Genomic DNA, 15,731 nt, shown 5'->3' with positions numbered 1-15,731 from the left:
GGAAAATGTTAGCGTGGGAGGCAGATTCCCTATAAGGATTGACATGAACAGTGTCTCTTTTGTTTGGGTGCTTCCCACAACCATACCACTTGTAGTATCTGTAAGGCATTTCTGTCCAAGATGCTAAGAAGCCTTTTGTCTTTTCCCACCATTTATCTTGAAAATCAGTGGCTTAAATAGTTATCCCAGGGTAACATGGAGGAATCCTTTAGCTCCAAGATACTCCCGTTAGGTAAGAAGGCCAAGAAGTCTCAGACAATTCTTTAGCTGTCCAGCGTCTACCAGATCTCCTGATAGAAGCAGGTAAAACCTCTGTAGGTCATTCAGCATCTACATTGGAGTACTCTGCTGCTACCCCAATGGAAGCTGGCATGGGTCCATCTTTTCACACGTCTTCTGAGGCTTTGCAGGCATCTTCTCTGGACATGACAGGGGAACTACGGTTGATTATGTTGGAGGGTCCTAGAGAGATTCCACAGATATTGGTCAGGGAGGAGGTTCAGGGTAATCTTTTTGAATCTTGACAAGGGTCAGAACCTCTGGTATTTGTTGGGGCTAACATCCCTCCCAAGAAAAGACAAAGTCCATGCTAAGGATCCTCAAAGGAAATGGCAAGAGTTTATTCAGGGTTTGTTTTCTGCTTTGATGGCCCTGAAGACTTCTCAAGGGGCTTCGGTGTCTGCTCCTACTTGTACCTCTACCCCTTCTAAATGGTCTAAGGAACTGGACTCCTCAGATGTGGATTCAGAGTCTAATGAGGGGTCCTTGTCCTGTTCTTCACAGATGCCTTCACCTTTGTCTTATGGTTCTGATGAGTAGAAGTCTATTAACCCTGAGTCTCCTTTTGAGGAACTGCCCTTTGGGGACACAATTGCTAGGGGGATGGAATACTTTAAGTGGGATTCTTCTTAAGTGTCTGATATTCTGAATTGATGTAATGAGTTGCTTCAGGTGGATACTCCTTAACCATCAATAGTGCCTCCTGTGTTGGCTGCCTTGTTAGATACTTTCATTACTGGTTCCAAGTCTCCTAAATCTCAGCCTCCTGCTCCTAAGAAGCCTGATAGGTTCTATAAGGTTCCTGAGGACTGTCAATTTTTATTTAAGTTTCCTTCTGCCAATCCTGCTGTAGTGTCAGTCTCTTCTGACAAATCTTCCAAGCTCCTGTTCCCTTCTGATAAGGAAAGTAGGGCAATGAAGAGCATTGGTAAGAAGGTGTATACTGCTTCTACTTTGGCCTTTAGGGCTATTAATTATCAGACCCACGTGAGCAGGTATGCTCTTGCCTAGACTGCTCAGGTTTGTCAGGTTATTTCTAACCTCCCTGATTCTGAAAGCAGCAAATCATCTGTCCTATCTATTTTAGGTTGTACTTCTCAAGTGGCTTGCCACTCTATCAAGTGTAGCTATGATGCTGTGGATGCCTCCTCCAGGGCTGCGGCTTTTGGGTCTGTCATTAGGCATTATTCCTGGCTTCATTTCCAGTCTTTGTCTGAGGACATTAAGGCCATGCTGTTGGATGTTCCTTCAGACAATAAACATCTTTTGGGGACAGCTGATGCTGACCTATTTAAGTCTCTTCAAGAAAAAGGCAAAGCTTTGCAGGACCTTAGACATATTTTTGTCTCTCCTATCAGTGAGTTCCAGTGAAATTATCCTTCTAGATCTGCTTTTGACTGCAGGCAACCCCTACCAGACATCCAAGGGTAGGTAGGGTGGTAGGTGAACCTCCTTTGCTAAAGCTTCTCAGATTTCTTTGTGACCCAGAAGTCTCCTTTATCTGATAAGCCCACTTCCCTTTGACAACTTGCCCCCTCCTTCTCTTAGACCAGGTTACTTTGTCCCTTTGACTTTCCGTTTGCCTTCCAAATTGGCTTCTCATCACTTCAGACTCTTGGGTTCTGTCTATCATCAGTCAGGGTTACTTCACGGTGTGGAAGTCTCTCCCTCTTTTTTTCAGGGATTCCTCAACCTCCTCTAGAGCAACTTCCTCATTTACCAGAGGTCATAGGTCCCTGTTGAAACAAGGAACCATACAACATGTTCCCCCTTCCCAAGTGGGAAAGGACTTTTATTCCTGGATGTTGCTGGTTCCACAAATGGAGGGTACTTGGAGACGTATTCTGGATCTCTACCAGCTTAACACCTTTCTCAATGTCCCCTCTTTTTGAATGCTTGCTCGTCAAACCTGTTTCCTCTTTTACTACCACAGGCTTTTCTGGTGTCTTTGGATCTGATGGATGCTTACCTTCATGTTCTTATTCACCCTCTTTTCAGGAAGTTTTTAAATTTCCCCTGTTTCATTTCACTTTCAGCTCTCTGCTTTGCCCTTTGGCCTTCCCTACTATCCCAAGGGTAGTCACAAAATGTCTTAGTCCCTGTGACTGCCTTCTGCAGGCTCCAAGGCATTCAGATTTTTCCTTATCAAGATGACCTGTTACTTCAGGCACCTTCTTCCAATCATCCGTTACATGATTTGGTGTTCACCATTTCTCTTTTTCAAAGTTTGGGGTTCACCATCTATGTCAAAACGTCTGTCCAGACACCCTCTCAGGATCATGTGTATCTGGGATGCAGGAATCAGACAGTGGCAATGTTGGCCTCTCTTCCACCTCCAAAAGTTTTGTTATTGGCAGCCTTCTTTCAGTATCTTCTTCCTCTGACTGCCATTCCAGCCAGAGAGTTTCTTTGGGCCTTGGGATTCATGGCTTCTTCTATTCCAGTGCTACCTCTTGCCAGACTGCATATGTGGAAGCTTCAATGGTACCTCAAGTTGGTCTGGCTGCAGCACTGTCACCCTGGATTTCAGTATACCTCTCCTTCCTTGTTTAAAGAAGGAATTTGAGTGGTGGTTTCAACAGTTTGCTCACAACCCAAGCCTGCCCTTACAGCCTCCACTGCCTTCTCAAGAACTGTTCACCAATACTTCAGGCATGGAGTGGGGTGGGGTGGGGGGCTTCTTGTGGTCATCTGAAAGTTCAGGATCTCTGGCTCCCCCATCAGAAGTCAGAATATATCAGCATCAAAGAGATGAGAGCTCTGATTCTGGTCCTTCAAGCTTTTCACCCCATGTTCTCTCTAGGCCCCTTGAAGGTGTATACAGACAACACTACAGTGATGTGGCATGTCAACAAGCAGGGAGGCACAAAATCTTATCTCCTCTGCAGAATGGCTCTTCAGGCTTGAGAGGTGGCTCTCAGTTTTCAGTTAACTCTTCAGGCAGTACACATTTCTTCAGAGCACAATCTAGTGATAGACTCTCTGAGCAGGTCCAAAACACAGGCTCACACGAAAGGAAGCTTCGCAGAGACATGTTTCTGACACTGTCCATCTGTGGGGTATTCCTTGGCTAGTTCTTTTTGCCTCCCTTCTGAACAGACTGCTCCCTCTCTTCTGTTCCTTGGAAGAAGATGTTTCTTTTTGCTTTCTTCCTCTATTTCCAAGTGTTCTGCAGAAGATTCAGCTGGACTCTCCAAAAATCTTGCTAGTAACTCCCTTTTGGCTAAGACAGCACTGGTTCTCCCTCTTAACGCATCTAGCCACGGGCAATCACCACAGGTTTCCTCACTGGTTGGACCTCCTCACAAAGGACAATGAGTCAGTCCAAATGGAAAAGATTTGTCTGTTGCCATAATCATAACCAGGATCCTTTTTCAGTGGGGGACCCTTTGGTTGTCTCGTATTGGTATGAGTTGCTCCAGTCTGGCTTGGCCAATTCTTCTGCAAAGGCCCATTTGTCAGCCATTTCTTCTTGTCTGCCCTTGAATCCTGTCTTGGCTTCTTGTTTTGTCAAACAATTTCTTAGAGGTGTCCTGCATCTTAGGCATTCAAGGAAACAGATTCCTCCTCCATGGGACCTTAATTTTGTTTTAGAAAAATTGAATCTATCTCCTTTTGAGCCTGCAGATTTTGATTCTTTGCAACATTGTACCTAGAAGACTGTTTTGTTGCTGGCTCTTACTTCTTCTTGGAGGGTTTCTAAGCCCCAGAACTGTAAGGACATTCTTCCTTTATTGTTTTTTTTCACAGGGACAGGGTGTCCCTTGGTACTAATCCTTCTTTTATGCACAAGGAAGTAAATGAGTTGTCCTTGAATCTGTCAGTACAACTCCCTTCCTTCTTCCCTTCTTCTCAGTCTGCTAGTGAGAGTGTCTTGCATACCCTGGATTTGCACACACAGCTAAGGTACTATTTGGATAAAACAAAGGCCATTCATAAGTCTGATCAGCTTTTTGTTTACTTTCATCCCAGGACATTGGGTTTGGCTGGTTCTAAGGAAACCATCTCCTGCTGGATATCTAAGGCCATTTCTTTGTGTTATTCTTTTTATGGAAAATGCTTGTATTCTTCTGTTGAGCTCATTCCACTAGGGCTGCTGCTTCTTCTGGTGCTTTGCTCAAGGGGTTGGACACCAATTCCATTCTTGAAGCTGCTACTTGGTCTTCAGTGCATACCTTTATTAAGGATTATAACTTTGATATGGTTTCTAGGGTCACAGCACGTTTTGCAAGAACCATTTTGTATGGGTTTGTTTAGGCTCTTCTCAGCCTTACACCTCCCATTTTGCTTCTTGAGCTTTTTTTTTACTCTTCCTATAGTAAAGAATACTGCAACAGTGAGAAGGAGGACATAGTACAGTAGTGTAAAATCTTACCAGAACTGTAGCTGTCCTTCTCTTCACTGTTGCAGTAATTGCTCCCTCCCTCCAACCCCCTCTTGTTTGTCCTGGTTTGTGTTTTGGATTTCCTTCTCTCTAAGGGTATCCCCTTTTTCTTCTGCATTTTCTCCTTCTCGATGTGTATGGACTCCTTTGTCTTATGGAGACTGTTATCTTCTGGGGCAATTCAGTTCTGGGTACCTGCGTTCATATGTCACTTTTATGCCCTATGTCCTGTGTGGGGAGTATATGTGTGATGATGGCGCATACAAGATCATAAAGCTTTGGTATACTCACCGAATGTCAGGATGCCCTGGGCTGGAGATCCTTCTAGAAAAGAATACTGCAATAGTAAAGAGAAGAACATCTGCTGTTATGGTAAGATTTTACACAACTGTACATTCTAATGACATTATCTGCTGTCCTTCATCCCTACAGAAGCATACACTGATCCCAGTGCATCAATCCATGGATAAACACCATTGATCTGCTGGTTATAACCATCATAAAAAAATGAATAATTATGGTTCAGCACCAACACTGGTCTGTAGGACAATGACAAGGAAGAGTATTTCCCATCTTTTAGGATCACTGCACCACTGCCTTCTTCCAGCTATTTGGCTGGTGCACTTCTTGGAACAATCTGTTCTACATACCTTCCCATACCTCAGTTGCCTTGTCTTTCATTAGATCCTATTATAATATCTGCCAAATCTCCTTCTCCCACTCCTGTTCTCCTTCACTCAAAGCTCCTGTTCTGTTCTGCAGCCCCACCCATTCTTGCAAAAGTCTCATCTCTTAAAAATTTTCTTGGCCTTTTGAATTGCATACGTGTGTGTGTGTGTGTGTGTGTGTGTGTGTGTGTGTGTGTGTATATATATATATATATATATATATATATATATATATATATATATATATATATATATATTTATATATATATTTACATGGTTCTACTTCAAAACATCTGATTCCCATAAAATCGAATCTCAAAACACTGAGACTATAACACTGAAAACCGAAAACACTGAAAACTCAGAACATTGAAACTTTGCATCATAACCTCGAAAACTACAAAGCACATGTAAATAACATTCCCTCCACCTATAACAACACCAAACTAGCAAACACACTTTTTACTACGTTTCTAGAGGGAGGCAAGTCCCCCTGCACCCTCCCCCATGTGGAGCTCTGCATCCACACACCCCATAAATTAAATATAACAACTCTGAGATCACACTACAGTAGAAAAAAGTTAATTTTCTAAACCCACTGTATCGCGATCACCATACAGAATGTACAGATAATGTTTAAATCACTCACCTGTATGGCTTAAAAACAAGTACAGATTGGCAAAATAAACACAATATAAATAGTATAAATTCCTACACTGTATAAATAATAACTATATAAATAAAAACTACAACATCTTATAGTGATACCACAAGATTAACAGATTAAACTATAACATTTACATGTTTGATGATACACTACTCCATACATTTTCAGTGTTATGAAATTCGATGTTATGAGTTTTCAGTGTTTTGGGTTTTCGATGTTATGGTCTCAGTGGTTTGAGTTTCAATGCTATGAGAATTAGATGTTTTGAAGGGGAAGCACATCTACATATATATATATATATATATATATATATATATATATATATATATATATATATATATATATATATGGGTCTACTTCTTTTGACCTAACTTTCATTTGCCTGACCCCATTTGACTGAAATTTAATTTGCCTGACACTTCATTTGCCCGACAAGTATTATTAGCAAGAAAATGTAATATGCCCCCTTCCCCACTGCAGTGCGACCCTGGAGTTAGAATATATAGTTGGGGGGGCACAGCCCCCCACAACGGGGAGTGTGGGGGTCGAAGCCCCCCACTTCATTTCATATGATATTGTTAACTTTTGATGTAATATTGCTTAGTAACAGAAAAGTAAGTGGAGGGCTTTGCCCCCCACACCCCCCTAACTATATATTCTAACTCCAGGGTCGCACTGCAGTGGGGAAGGGGGCATATTCCATTTTCTTGCTAATAATACTTGTCGGGCAAATGAAGTGTCAGGCAAATGAAATTTCAGTCATTTGGTGTCAGGCAAATGAAAGTTAGGTCAAAAGAAGTAGACCTATATATATATATATATATATATATATATATATATATATATATATATATATATATATATATATATATATATCTACACACACACACACACACACACACACACACACACACACACACACACACACATATATACATACTTCTCTGTGAGCTTGTGGAAAAATAAGTAAACCCTCTCTCCCTTTTATTTTTTGACCTATAATGCCATACATTTACAAAACCTGTCATTTTATAAACCTTGCCATAAATCTCCCTTTCCCAGAGATTCTCTTTGCCCACGGTCCAGCACTAACATTCTCCTTGTTTTGGTTAATTTCTTATCAGTAGACATAAATCCTCTTGAAATGCAATCAGTACCTACCTCTGATTTCCTAGCATTTAATAACGCTCTGTCCAGATTCACTGGTTTGGTTAACCAATTAACATTCCAAAACCTACCCAGAGGGTCCTTTCATTCTCACAGGTCATGCCCATGGTCTTTTTTTTTTTTTTTACATAAATGTTATTCATCTCAGTCATCCTACATGAATCACCCTTCCCAAAACAATCCAACACTAAACTATGTACATCAAACATCGCAATGTTGGAGATCTGCTCTCTCCTCTAAATGCCTTGCTCTAGCTTTAACTATGACTATTGCTGCAATGCTCAAAACGGCATTCCCCTTCCCCCCCACATCCTTCTACAATCTGTTTTGATGCTTTGGCCTTAAAATCACCTTTTATCACATTTTCTCCATAACAGAAATTCAATTAAAGCGCCACTGTAAAGAACTATCATCTCTTAGTTGCTTCCCCTGGCTACTTATCTCACTTCCACTTTCCCCACATGTTGCCTCTTCTATAGCCTGGATCCCAATCCTACTTTCCTCACCCCTTGTCATATAAAGTAGATATCCATTTACCTGCCATTTACTATTTGCTGAAGTGCCTGTAGAGATTCATTTTACCCAAGTAAGGAGAGTAACATCTGCATACTTTATGACATTCACTAAATAGCGCACAAGGAAAAACAACTCAAATAGTGCAACACCTAATTACATATTTCTTACTAAAATTTAAGCTACTGGGGTTCATTTACCTCTCCTACTACTACAGCAAGTCCATATTTTATCCTACTATCTCACACACACAATTAGGAAAACTTAACATGAATATCCCAGTGAACACTGATACAATTGTTAATAAAAACAGTCAAACTGACATAACAGTTGATTTTATGGTACTACGCTTATAATAACAGAATTAACAAAATGAATACAGACTGAGCAGAGTTCTTGAAGAGCAGTCAATTAAAATGAAAAGGAATTTCAGGTAATCAGAAATGGGCTACATCTGCCAATTCTTGCAATCAACAGCTTCAGCAGCTTAACATATGTTACACTTTTGCCTTATTGCTAACAGTCCTGAAGGTTTCAGCTGTGTCCAAATAAAATGTACACTTCTGACCACCCTGAAGTTTTCTTATCTCTCACCTTTCCATAATTAACACGTTACCCTTGATTTACTCAAAAATGTTCCCCACCTCCAAAAGCTTCTGGTTGTGTGATGTTAAGCAAATAGTGTCAGACACTGCCTGATCTCCAAAACATATGTTAATGAAGCCTGTACTTCTCTATCAACATTCTAACTAAATAGTAATAATAGTTGGAAACTGTCAAATGTTTATAGCATTTGATCTTGGTCCTGATGCTCAAGGTTCACCCAAAGTGAATAAACTATCACTGCTATTGAAATATCCCATCATATTTTTGTTCTCAGATTTCATAAAATATAAAAAATGTGAATAGTAGTCAATAAAGCAAAACACACAGACTAAGTACCTGGCATTACAGAAATAAAACATATTTCTTCCATTCAAAAGCATAAGAGAGAAGAAAGAAAAAAAAGAGAACAGCTAGATTTAATGAACAGGAACGGTAAGAGTAGTTGGACATTAATGCAATCTACTATGCTCTTGTAGGGTTTCTGCTGTCCACATCATACCTGTAGCCTTAATACCACCTTTCTGGATGCAGCTACGTTTTATTCCAGGTTCAGCCTTCCCCCCAATCTTACTAGAATAAAACAGCACCACCTCTGCCATCTCTCTCAGCCCCATATGGAAAGGCATCCTCTCCAGCTGCATCTGCCATTTACTGAAAGCACATCCCTTAAGCTTCAAAATGCAGCAGTTCATACACCAGTAGTGCACCTCTGCAACATTAAGCCCTCTTCCCATTGTCAATGAAGACCTGTTTTAATTTAACTGTCAATTTATCAAGAGACTGAAGTTGTGAAAAAAAAAACAGGAAAATACTCAGAATGTCCTTACCAGTTACTTGCCGAATACAAAATACCTCCTGCCTCACCTGCAGAACTTCTTATTGCAAACTTTAAATTAAACACCCACACTTCACTTAATGTTGCTGCAATACCTCATACAAGAGAAGCTAATCACCCCCACCCAACACGGCTTTCGCCCTGGCTACAGTACCTCTATGGCCCTCATTTCCTTTATCAACACCATCTCACAAGCCAGAGACCAAAACAAACTAGTCTCTTGCCTTTCTTGACCTCTCAAAAAGCTTTTGACACCATATCTCACCTCCTCCTCTTAAACAAACTTTCTGAACTCAACCTACTGCGGATATAAAAAGTGTACACACCCCTGTTAAAATGCCAGGTTTTTGTGATATAAAAAAATGAGACCACAATAAATCATTTCAATTTAATGTGACCTATAACCTGTACAATTCAGTTGAAAAACAAACAAATCTGTTAGAGGAAAAAATATAAAAAATAAAAAACGTACAATAAGCTGGTTGCATAAGTGTGCACACCCTTTAATACTTTGTTGAAGCACCTTTTGATTTAATTACAACATTCAGTCTTCTTGGGTACACACCTACAATCAAATAAAGAAACTCTGATTAACCCCAAATAAAGTTCAGCTGTCCTAGTAGGATTTTCCTGACATTTACTCAGTTGCCCGCTACACCAAAAGCCATGCTTAAAGGTGTGAAAGTTTTGAAATTATTTATTGTGGTCTCATTTTTTTGTATCACAAAAACCTGGTATTTTAACAGGGGGGTGTATACTTTTTATATCCACTGTATCCACCACTACTATCTCCTTGTTCTGTAGCTATCTCAGCAATCATCTCCAGCCAGTTAAATGGCTTTCTGCTATCGCCCCAGAGCTTCCTATAAAGATGGGGGTCCTCAAGTTTTAATATTGGGCCCACTACTCTTTAATATATTCACCAACCAGTTATCTATATCCATACTACAGTCATCTCTTGTACAATATGCTGATGACTCCACAGTCATCACCATAGCTGATACCCTCCCAGATTTACATACAACAACTCAGAATTCCTTTCTGCCTATTGAAAACTGGCTCAACAAGAACCAGCTAATCCCAAACCCAAAGAAGACTAAACTCTTATTCTTCATTCCAAAAACTATGAATCATCTTAAACCTTCTTTCTCTATCAATTCCCACAATAACACACCCATCACAGTAGCAACTCATACCACACTACTTGGGGTCATTATCGATGACCAGCTGAAATTTGACCTACATGTACTCAGTAACATTAAAAAACCCACCAAAAACTTAGACTCCTCTACAGGAACAAAAACTTTTTATCCAGTAAAGCCAAGACAGCCCTATCCCATGCCTACCTACTACCAACCCTTCTTTATGGCTCTCAAATTCTCACCAACTTACAAACCACACTTCTCTCTAAACTGGAATCTACTTACAATAAGGTGGACAAATTTGCTGCTGAACACCCATACTATTCTCACCACTGCTTAGCACTCAAGAAACTAAACTGGTTAGAACTGCCCAACAACCTTCTCTCTCAGCTTCAAGTAACTCACTCCATTCTAAACCAACCCTCTTTTTGTCCCAGCATTAACTCTATCACCTCCCCCTACATCCCACCTAGAACTCTTCGGAGCTCAGAACAACATCTCCTTTCTATATACAAGCCAAAGTTTAACATTGGCAAGAACCTCTACAGCTATTCCCCATCTGACAGCTGGAATAAACTTACATTACACATTTGAAATACTAAGCCTAAACACCAGTTCAAAAATGCAGTAAAAAAAAAAACGGTTTATCTTTATAAATGCGATTTGCAGAAGGGCGAACTGCCCATATCCAAAAGGCAGTGTGCAAGATATACAAACGAATGTAAAAAGGTGCGAATGTGCAATGAGCGAATGCACAGTGAGATTCGCTCATTGCACATTCGACATTCAGGGACAGATTGCACTATAGTGGGGATCGGGAAATGGTTCCTTTCCCCATTGTAGTGTGATCTCGGAGTTAGAATAATAAAGTGGGGGGGGTGCAGAGGGGCTTGCTCCCCTGCTTTACACTTTTTTTTTTTTAATTTGACTTTCATGTTCGAAAAACAACTAATCTGCTGTTCGATTTTCTGTTTTTCGAACATGTAGGTGTGTCGACATTGTTAGTTTCGTGGATTAGAGTCGCTCATATGAGCACTCGCCCTTCTGCAAATCGCATTTATAAAGGTAAACCTAAAAAAAAACACCTAAGCAATACAAGACTACTTCAGTGTTATTATCCCCCTGACTGACCTTACTCCTCCCTCCCAACTTGCCTTTCTCCTTCTGCACTCCTGTGTCACAAAACTTTCTTTCTTTATCACTATACTTCTCTACACTACTTCATATAACTTCTCCACTTTGCACCTACCTATTTTACTATAGATTCTAATAAACATTTTTGTGCCTTACTATGTCTCTCCAGAACATAAAAGGAATTAATGTAAATCTTCTACTTGTATCCTTCGTACCTTGGACTGTACCAGATGTACTGTGCTGATGTTTGAATCTATATGTCACCCATGTTAAACTAAGCTTAGTTTTTTCTTTCGGGAAGATATTGTTTATATATCTATGTATTGTGTTACTTTAGTTACATAATTAAGTGTCTATGTTTTTGTGAAGCTTTTCTACCCGGGTGTCCACTGAAAAAGGGCTCCGACCAGCTGGACTAACCCAGTCAACAAATGTAAAATAAAATAAATAAATAAATTATCCATCGCTTGTTGCTTTGACCACAAGAGACAGACCTGCTTAGCTCTAGCCTCCTGTTTAGTTTCGTCCCTCTCTTTCAACACTTTTCTTGTTGCAAATAAGAGAAATGCCTCCCATTCTTTCACTTCTCCTGATGGCTGTGACCTGATACTGTTTATTGATCCCCCATAGCTGATATGTGCACCACCACTTGACTGCAGCATGACTTTATTTTGTTCTACAAATGTCTTTGGGGCTCCAGGGAAGAAAGTCCAGAGTTGCGCTGTACACATCAGCTGCCATCTAAGCCCATTCTATTTGCATTGTCAAATTACTGACATAATTGTTCCCCTCTTCCTCCTAATCTGCAGGGAGAAATTATTTATTTATTTCCAGTTTGATGACCGGGAAAGTCCACTGGGTCAACATGGCCCATTTTCAGTGGAGGCCCGGGGAGAAAAGCTCCGAGAATGCATTAAAAGGAACAATTTACATACAGGATTTAAAGAAATACAAGCTAGGTCTGAGAATACATTTGCAGTTTACAAATATTATAACAAGAGGTACCTTTAGTACCAGAAACAATTCTGTAGATCTCTATATTTACAATATTTACAAGTTTTGTTCAGCAAAAATAGCTGTAGGCGTAGGAGAGGTAAGGAGAGGAATAAGCAGCAGGAGAGTGCAGGGAGATTTGATAGAGCTGAAAGAGTATGTCTGTGGGAGGTACATAAGGATTATGTGCCAGAAATGGGAGACTCTTAAGGCTTGAATAGATCGATACTTAAGTAAGGAGGGGTTTTGTGCTGAATGGGGGATGCTCATAAGGCTTAAGGTAATCAGAGCTTAAGTAGGGAGTAGACAGGGGCATTTTCATTTAGTAGACAGGTGTATGAAAAGCTGGGCTTTGAAATTTTCATAGTTTTGGGTGCTTCTTAGTGATTGAGGAAGGGAATTCCATTTGTTGCCTAGAGCATAGGAGAGGAGCAGTTGGCCAGCGGGATGTTTGGGTTTATGGACAGCTATTCAGTTCTGATGTTTAGATTTAAGGGTTCTGTTGGGTATATAGGGGGGAGGATATTATTTAGAGCAGGGCATTTTGTAGGCTGAAATATGAGTGTATGAGCTGTAGGAAGTTGTAGGTAATCTAGGTGGTTAGGAAGTTCTAGCCAGTTCAGGGTTTGTAGGGGGAGGCAATGGTGAATCTATAAACACTTTGATATCCTCTTCTTTTAGCACTTTGCCCAGTTTCCAAATTTCCAGCAACACCTTTTCTCCTAACTTCTTACTCTTGGAAATGGACTATGACTGGATGAGGTTTGCCTGCCCCAACAACCACTGATTGGAATGTCATTCACTGAGCCCTCTCAATAGCAATTTCTGACATTGCAAATAAATCCATTTAGTGCGTAGCTCCCAAATAAATAACAGTCTCTTCCCTCTTCCAATTATGAAGCACCCTCTATGCTCACATTTTATGGCTTGCCTGGTCCACCATGTCTACCATCTTGGATTCAGTATAATTCAAACTGGTTTCTGCCACTTCCATCCTGGCTCTCCGCTCCAAGTTTCTTCCACAAATGACTGCAGTATAGTTGAGTATTCATTCAATGTAATGGTCATTTCCTCCAGCTGTTTCTCTTATTCAGATGTATCTTACAGAATTTGTTTCATTTTCTTTATTTCCATCCATAGTGTTTCAGAGAGACAAATAGCTTTTCTTTACCTCCTGTCTCAGGTTCTTCTCTCCCCTTGCCGTGGCCATAGTTTCACATTTGTTGTGTTCCCACTCAGGAGGCACTATAGGTGGCAATGTAATCTTTTTTAGACATTCTGTTAGCTTTTCTTCAACATTCATCTATTGTCCAGCACTGTGCAGTAACTTTTCCAAAATTTCCATAAATAACAAAAGCATCAATATCTGCAATAACAAACTACAATTTTCAAGTCTGATGGTGAAAGATCGAGGTAGTAGACCCAATGCAGGAACACCATACTGGAAATCCTATAGGCTTGTCCTCTTGATCCAAACGTATTGCTAAGGTATTTTCTTTAACCAGCACAGACGTTGGTGAGCAGAATTCTGGTACTTTAAATCCCTGCTTTTGGAAGTAATTTCAAATGCAGTGCGGTCCTAAGAATTTGAAGTAGACTAGGTGGATTTACAATTCTTATAGGTTCATAGGTATATACTAGGCTAACGACCACTGAGATCTTAATAAGCCTAGTCAAACATTCCAAATTTATACTGCCAGCTTAAGTGGTGGCCTTTGTAAGTTTAGCCAAGCTTCCCTAATGTATCATACAAAAACCTCTAAGGCACATAAACTTGCAAGAGGTATATGTAAGCTAGGGCAAGATGTACAGGCTATTTCTGTCCCATTTCCAGCCCAGTGGTCCATGTTTCAGTTAATGGGGTTAGGGAAGAGTTATGCTTCTCTGCTCCAGAGAAGGGGAATTCTCAGAGACACATATCTTTCCCTTCTGTTTATGTCACAAGCAAAGCTTAAATCCCTGGATTAAGTAATTCTGATGCCATTTATTTAATGTAGTGGTGCACAACGTTCGGCTCTCGATGCAACACCATCCGGCCCCCAGAGACTAACTAAAATTTTTTTAAAAAGTGAAAAAATGCTATGTCTTACTCCAGTCACACAAACATTCCAGCATGTGCTTACTTACCTAATTGACTGCAGTTGTGCACACCTCCAATTTTAGCTGTGGAAGTAGCTATTCTTTGTTGTTTATAACTTGTAGTCTGTAAACAGCAGTAACTTTCTGCAAGAGTTTCTAATAAGTCATGGCTGCAAGCCAGAATAAAGTTAAATGCAACGTTGATGTAGAAAACAGGCAATTTCATGACTGCTGTCTTAAGTAAAAATGCCAGTCACCTGTACCTACTGTTAACTCGTAACGACTTACTATGTCTTGGTGGCCCACAGATGCATTAAGAATTTGTGTAGTGGCCCTCCCCCAAAAAAGGTTGTGTACCACTGATTTAATGTGAAGCTTCCATACATAACTTTCCTTTATAACCACTTGCACCTTTTCTCCTGTTTTCAATTAGACTCTGTAAAGCCCAGTCTTTCAAATCTTGGAAGTTTAAAATAGGAGAAAAAAACAAGATTTTTACTGTGTTTTGCTTGAGGATCTCTGAGTAAATATTCCAAACATTCAGTGAGTGCAAGCCACTACACACATGAAACTACACCAGCATTAAAGCACGGTGTGAAGCACTCAAAGCAGCAAACACTCAAACTTCTGAGAAACATGAGGTGTACTGACTTTGCATTGTAGTCTTTTGCGTAAAGCAAAGATGTAATGAAAGCTGGAGTGAAGCCAACACTGGCATTCATATGGACTAAGGCACATCTGGTAACATTTCTCTATGTCTAGATAGAATAAAACTATACAAGGCTGGTAAAACCAAATGGTTTGATTTACTGTTACACTGACCCACCTGAAAATGAAACTGAAGATGATAATGAAAATTCGAACTCAGAAGATCTGCGTATTTAGTTACAATTTTACACTTTATTACATGGTTACAGAGCTTTAAAATTCAAATATCATGTGTTACATGACAGATGTACGTAATTCTGCAAGGCCATATTAATTTTCTGACTTAAAGCTTTATCAGTTGATTTGTCTAGACAGTTACCTGAATGCTTTAGCTGGGTATACTCATAGAATCTGCTTGTTGGAAGTCACTGATCCTTTTCTCAACCACCTCACGAATCAAAACTGAAAGCAGAAACAAGACACCTCCTTTATTGCCATCTCTCAGTCCAAAATTTACCATGTCTAAATAATGCTACTGTTTTGGGTATCATTTATAAAGGAACCACAACCATGTTTGTGCAACTAACACCAAGTTTAAAAAAATTGACAACTGACC

At 40.1% G+C, this 15,731-nt stretch overlaps 1 protein-coding gene across 2 annotated transcripts in view; it reads right to left on the bottom strand.

The window, feature by feature from the left end:
* The window catches only part of RSPH3 (radial spoke head 3), a 394,995-nt gene that overhangs the window by 72,497 nt on the left and 306,767 nt on the right, over nucleotides 1-15,731 (bottom strand). For both annotated transcript variants that reach the window (XM_044054703.1, XM_044054704.1), the window contains exon 9: nucleotides 15,495-15,577. In XM_044054703.1, coding sequence (XP_043910638.1) covers nucleotides 15,504-15,577 — 74 coding nt within the window. In that variant the 3' untranslated portion in view covers nucleotides 15,495-15,503. The remainder of the gene's footprint in view (nucleotides 1-15,494; nucleotides 15,578-15,731) is intronic.

This window comes from Protopterus annectens, chromosome 13.part0, assembly GCF_019279795.1.
Source record: "Protopterus annectens isolate FY-2018-M chromosome 13.part0, PAN1.0, whole genome shotgun sequence".
Taxonomy (NCBI): domain Eukaryota; kingdom Metazoa; phylum Chordata; order Ceratodontiformes; family Protopteridae; genus Protopterus; species Protopterus annectens.
Note: the sequence above shows the minus strand (reverse complement) of the source record. Positions and strands in the feature narration are given on the sequence as shown.